Source organism: Rosa chinensis, chromosome 3 (assembly GCF_002994745.2).
Source record: "Rosa chinensis cultivar Old Blush chromosome 3, RchiOBHm-V2, whole genome shotgun sequence".
NCBI lineage: Eukaryota > Viridiplantae > Streptophyta > Magnoliopsida > Rosales > Rosaceae > Rosa > Rosa chinensis.
The window spans coordinates 37,236,617-37,243,148 of record NC_037090.1 but is presented as its reverse complement, the minus strand read 5'-3'; the positions used below and the strand labels follow the sequence as shown (position 1 = coordinate 37,243,148).

Sequence of the window (6,532 nt, the reverse complement as noted above, 5' to 3'; positions counted from 1 at the left end):
ATTTCTATCAAACATTATAATGTTTTTTTTTTAAGCATTTAGCTGTTTGATTATTTGATATATGTTTAATTTATGATGTGGTTTATTTTAAGAAAAGAATAAAACATGTTACTTGCAAAATTTTTTTAAAAAAAATTAGTAAACTTTAAAAAGTAATTTTTTTAGCCAATCCCATTCAAAATTCTTAGTTTAACCAGTGCTTCAGTCCGAATAGTGACTGAATTTGTGTTAGTTAACTTGTTAACGTAACTGAAGGGACCAGTTATCTCATTCATGATTAAAAGAAAGTGTGGAAAAGACGGAAAATATGACCGTTGGTGGGAGCAAGGTCATTTCGCTGTTCTCGCTGCTGCAACTGTTGTTTGTTTGTTTGTTTCCTACAGCCTGGTCCTCATCATAAACACACAACAAACAGACAAGTTTGAGTAATAAATACAAAATTTACCAAACAGTTTTATCGGTAACTGACAACAACGGCTGAAAAAGCAAAAGAATCACGCTGCCCAAAGCCTCGGGCTCTTCATCAGAGTTGAGACTACCAACACAACACAACCCCAGCTAGTGCTTAATTACTGTCAAACACTTTTCCCTCATTTTACCCTTAGCCGTTTGATTTTGTTTTGCTTCTATTATTTCCACGTGATCGATGGGGTCCCTTTGTCTTCTCTCTTCCCTTCTGGGCTTCTCCACATGCTGGTATATATTCCTCTGCAACTTTAGTACTCCACTCTTTGCTTCACTTTGCTTCTCATTTGGGTTTCCACTCTTCTGTCTCTCTTCCCTCTCAAGCTCTCTTCCTTGTTGGGTCTGCTTCAGATTCTTTCATTGGTTTCTTTTCTGGGTCTGAATCTATGGCTCTGAAGCTTCTGCTTTTACTTTTAGCTATTTCAGTAGCTACCGCTGATGAAGGTTAGATCTTTGTTCAACTATTCTTTCCAAGTTTCATTTTTTCATCCTTCTAGCTAGTACACTTTGTGTGATTCTAGTTTATGATGATGATTTGCATTATGCTTTCAAGTCTTGGTGACCTTGTTCCTGATTTTACTGTAGAAAGTCTTCCAACAGAGATCCTTGCACAACTTAATTTGCATTGATCTACACATATTATATCTGCAAAATCACATGTCTGTAATTCTTTGTATATACAAATCAATATGAGAGCACATGAGATTATGCCAATTTTAATATAGAAATATTATGCAATTTTCCTATTATAGCATCACCACATTGTCTTCCAGCTCATGGGTAATCATTTTTAACCCTTCACCTTGGTAGTAGTGGAAAATGGTCAAAGGTTACAAAATAAAGGTACTTCTGCTTTGAACTGTGTGGAATTGTGGATTATGGAAACATACATTGCTGTATTCAGTAACTCAACTACAGGACATCAAAATATCATATTACTGCTCCCTAAGATTGCTTTCTGCTTCCATTAGTTTAATTAGTCTACCCTCAGGCCTCAACCTAGTTGTCTCTTAATAATGCTAAAAAAAATCTACCCAATTAATGAATTTCCGTTTATTATTTGACAAAGGCTCTTCAATTTTTAAGGTAAACCACTTCATGGCTATTATTAGGACAAAGGAAAAACAAAATTGAAACAATACAATTATTTAGAAACTGAATGGAATTGATACAGGGTATAGAAGATAGCCATAGGAAACTATTGTAGTGATAATGAGGGGTTTTTATAATTTATAGTTCGATTGTATTAAGTAATATTCTTAATTATTTTTTCTAGATCACCCATGTAAAACTTATTTTGTTTTTAGTGAGCAATGGTATCCACAGTTCTGTCTTGGTAATAATAAATGAAATTTCATACTGATTGAAGGTGCCTTTTATTTTATATGAGTGTTTTCTGCAAGACAAGTTAGTTCCTTCTGAGAATGTGCCACTTTTCTTCTTTATCGGATTTTTTGCTGCTAAACTTCTCTAACTTTTGCTATAGTATTTTTTGGTCTGAAGTGAATCAATAATTCCAACTTCTGTTTTCTGTTTGTTTTGTTTTTTACTTTTAGTTGCATCTGTGATGTATGCAATTGCATTTTCTGTTGCAAAAAGTTGTATTACTAAGATAAATAAACCTGTTTGACATTATCATCCCCTCCACCATTATGAAATTTAGTAGGTTTTGTACCGTCATTATTAGATTATGTTCTATAGACAATATAGACAAAATTATAGACAAAATTATGGAAAAAGAAAAAAATTATGGAAAAAGAAAAAAATCTTGGTTCATTTGAGGTTCAAAGCTAGATCTCCAGTTATGACCAAGATTCTCTTTAGACTGAAGCATCCAATGATCCAATTCTCTTTAGGTCCACTACTAATTTGGAGTTTGGATAACCATGATGCTTCTTCCTCAATCAAATCCTTCCATTCATATTCATGTGTTTGTCACTTGAAACTTACAATTGGTTTATGTTTGGAATATATAATAGTAACAATCACTGTGAATTCATTCTTGCAGATGTATTTATTGGTGTGAATATAGGAACAGCCCTCTCCGAAATGCCACACCCAACTCAAGTAGTAGCGCTTTTAAAAGCCCAGCAAATTCGACATGTCCGGTTATATGATGCAGATCGTGCAATGCTCGTGGCACTTGCAAATACAGGCATAAAAGTCATTATTTCTGTGCCTAATGATCAGATCCTTGGAATTGGTCAATCTAATTCCACTGCAGCTAATTGGGTATCCCAGAATGTAGTAGCACATTACCCAGCTACAAACATCACAGCCATATCTGTTGGCTCAGAGGTCCTTACTACCCTCCCAAATGCTGCAAAAATCCTCGTCAGTGCACTCAAGTACATTCACTCGGCCCTTGTGGCATCCAATCTTGACAGCCAAATCAAAGTTTCTACTCCTCTTTCTTCCTCCATAATCCTTGATTCATTCCCACCTTCCCAAGCCTTCTTTAACCGCTCACTGAATCCAGTTTTGGTCCCCATGCTTAGTTTCTTGCAGTCCACGGGCTCATTTCTGATGCTTAATGTATACCCATACTATGACTACATGCAATCAAATGGTGTTATTGCATTGGATTATGCACTGCTCAACCCTCTCCAGGCAAACAAAGAAGCTGTTGATTCCAATACGCTTCTCCATTATTCTAATGTTTTTGATGCTGTGGTTGATGCAGCATATTATGCCATGGCTTTTCTTAACTTCACCAATGTTCCAGTAGTAGTGACAGAATCAGGCTGGCCCTCAAAAGGTGATTCTAATGAGCCAGACGCAACATTAGAAAATGCGAACACTTACAACAGCAATTTAATAAGGCACGTGTTGAACAAGACTGGAACTCCCAAACATCCTGGACTTGCTGTTAGTACTTTCATTTATGAACTCTATAATGAGGATACAAAACCTGGGCCTGTCTCAGAGAAGAACTGGGGATTGTTTGATGCAAATGGAACACCTATCTACATATTACGGTTGACGGGATCAGGAGCAGTATTAGCAAATGATACTACAAATCAAACTTTCTGTACAGTAAAGGATGGCACTGATACAAAGATGCTTCAGGCTGCACTAGATTGGGCTTGTGGACCTGGCAAGGTGGATTGCTCACCATTATTGCAGGGAGAACCCTGCTATGAACCAGATAATGTGATTTCACACGCAACGTATGCGTTTGACACTTATTATCATCAGATGGGGAAGACGCCTGCTGCATGCGACTTCAATGGAGTGGCTGCAATCACCACTACCGATCCAAGTAAGATCTCAACTTCACAGCATGCAGTATGCTCTCACTTTTTATATTCCATTTGACTTTAGTATAAATATCAAATATCCATCTTGTAGTTTGACTTCTACTTGTGATCATGCATGTTTTTAATCATTTTGTTTCCATTATGCAGGTCATGGTTCCTGTATATTTCCAGGAAGGTAAGTCAACTTGATGAAAAATTTACTTCTTTTTTGATGATTTCGGCACTCCACTTTGCCATCATTTTTATCACTTGCACTTCACTTTTATGTAGTCAAAAGTGGAGTAGAAGTTGTAAAGTGGATTGCCAAACTCACTCCCTTTTTTCTTTACTGCATTCCACTATTATGTACGTATCTACTCTAGACGAGTCATTAGTACTATGTGAATTGACCCAAAATTAGCTATTTGATTCTTATTCTTTGGTGCATGCAGTCTTGGCAAGAATGGAACCTTGTTCAACATCACAGCTCCATCTTTGAATTCCACAAGTGCAGATTCTTCTTCTGCTTACAACTTTCACAGCAATGCTTTTGCAAGCATAGTACTCATTCATGTTCTCATCAGCTGTGCAGTTTTCTTGTAGACAAGTATAATGGTGGAGAACTTTCAGGAATTTTGAGATAGATGGGTGGTCTCTGGGGCAGTTTTTCCCTTCATTTGGAGAAAAGGGTTTGAGAACTTAGCGGATTAGGTAGTTGTAGAAGATTGGCCAGTCAATTTTGTAAAAAAACAAAGCCTATGCAACTATTTAATTATATTCTTTTAGATCTAAAAGTTATTGTTTTTCCAAATTTCTGGTAATGAACGGAAAGATTGCAAAAAATTTAACGAAGGGAACATAAATCCCAAAACTCATCTTATTTTTTTTATTGTAAGATCATACCAAGTTTGGTGATGATTTGGCTTACCTTAGGATTTACCAAGGAAAGAACAGGGTTGCCTAGCAGAAATCTAATGTCGTAAGTCACTTTGTAACAACCAAGGGTTGAGGACATATAACTTTTGATAAACTTTATTAATAAAGCTAGCTGTAAAAGTAAAAATGGATTGGAATTGGTCTACTCAATTCATTTCATAGTCCCTTTATATAGGGAGAGAATTACAACGGAAAGAACAATTACAATGATGACATTAACTACTGATTGGTCCGTAATCCATGCTGATTGATGGTAATTACTAATTGCTTGATTCCCTCTCCGTCAATTACTTTGACGAAGGCACATAATGTGTTTTTCCTTTAACACTCCCCCTTGTGCCAAGTCAAAGGTGAAATGGTGCATGAGTTGTTGCCTCACTAAAAACCTTACCAAGTAATAATAAAAACCCTGTGGGACAAAAAATAAAACTTGGTCGAAGGAAAAGAGCACAACGCACATTCTACATCTGAGAATGACATGTATGTGTTAGACTCCCCCTGACGTCTACACCTCCCCCTGATCTTTACATTAATCAAGTGAGCTTGGAAAGTCTTCGCATTCCTATGCTTTTCACATATTTCTCAAATGTGGCCTTAGGCAGTGATTTGGTGAACAAATCTGCCACATTCTCCTCAGACCTTACTTGATTCACTTGAAACTTGAGGAGGGTATGTTGTTGCTCATTGTAGGAAAACTTTGGCAATATGTGTTTTGTATTATCCCCTTGATATATCTTAGCTTCATCTGTTCGATGCAAGCTGCATTATCTTCATAAATGCAAGTAGGCTCTTCAGTAGTAGAACTCAAACCACTAGTCCCTCGAATATGTGTAATGATAGCTCTTAACCATATACACTCACGAACCATCTCAAGTAGAGCAATGATCTCTGAGTGGTTCGAGGAGGTAGCCACAAGGGTTTGCTTGGTTGATCTCCAAGATATCGCCGGGTTCCCAATGGTAAGTACATAACCAGTTTGGGAACGATCTTTATGTGGGTCAGAGAGGTACCCAGTATCAGCAAAACCAATCAAAACGTTATTTGGCGTTTCGGTGTACTGAGTGGCGCTTTCGCCATCAACATTTCCTTTAGGGATTGCAATTCCATCTGCGGTCCCTCTTGTCTCTCTGTAGGGAAAGAACAGTCCCAAGTCAATGGTTTCTTTTAGGTATCAGAAAATGTTCTTGATACCATTCCAGTGACATTGCGTTGGCACTGAGCTAAATCTAGCTAACAAGTTCATTGAGAGTGCAATGTCTGGTCGAGTACATGCCTAAGTACAATAATGCGCCTATTGCACTTAGATAGGGAATTTCAGCTCCCAACACCTCTTTGTCATCTTCCTTTGGACGAAAATGGATCTTTCCTTGCATCCAAGCTTCGACCGATCATGGGAGTGCTAGCAAGATGCGCTTTGTCCATGTTATATTGCCTGACTTTTGGACATACGCAGACTGGTGGATTAGTATTCCACAAACTCGGTGTTCTAGTTCAAGGCCTAGATAGAATCGAGTTTTCCCAAGATCCTTCATCTCAAATTCGGATTTCAAGTAGCTTGCGGTTTCTCTTATTTCATCAAGAGTACCTATTATGTTCATATCATCGACATATACTGCTTCAATTGCAAATCCGGAACTTGTTTTCTTTATGAATACGCAGGAGCATAATTCATCGTTCTTATATCCCTTCCCAATCAAGTAGTCACTTAGACGGGTATACCACATCCGCCCGGATTGTTTCAATCTGTAAAGTGAGCGTTTCAACCTAATTGCAAACGCACTCCGTGGTTTAGAGTCACTTGACTTGGGTAATGTAAGGCCATCAGGCACTTTCATCTATATCTCTGAATCTAGATCCACATAGAGATATGTAGTTACCACATCCATGAGCTG

General features: G+C 37.6%; 1 protein-coding gene across 1 annotated transcript; it reads left to right on the top strand.

Annotated features, from left to right (window-relative positions):
• The first annotated feature begins 698 nt into the window (after positions 1 to 698).
• On the top strand, positions 699 to 4,552 carry LOC112191732 (glucan endo-1,3-beta-glucosidase 2). Its single transcript, XM_024331132.2, has 4 exons — positions 699 to 909; positions 2,474 to 3,727; positions 3,873 to 3,900; positions 4,157 to 4,552. Exons 1-4 carry the CDS (start codon positions 852 to 854, stop codon positions 4,305 to 4,307), a joined length of 1,491 nt encoding a protein of 496 aa, XP_024186900.1. The 5' UTR covers positions 699 to 851; the 3' UTR covers positions 4,308 to 4,552.
• The last annotated feature ends 1,980 nt before the right edge of the window (positions 4,553 to 6,532 follow it).

Bases quoted from the DNA above. Each gene is read 5' to 3' on its own strand.
- LOC112191732 (XM_024331132.2), top strand. From the start codon at position 852: ATGGCTCTGAAGCTTCTGCTTTTACTTTTAGCTATTTCAGTAGCTACC. The intron at 910-2,473 runs GTTAGATCTTTG...TCATTCTTGCAG, and splicing joins AGTAGCTACCGCTGATGAAG to ATGTATTTATTGGTGTGAAT. The intron at 3,901-4,156 runs GTAAGTCAACTT...TGGTGCATGCAG, and splicing joins TCCTGTATATTTCCAGGAAG to TCTTGGCAAGAATGGAACCT.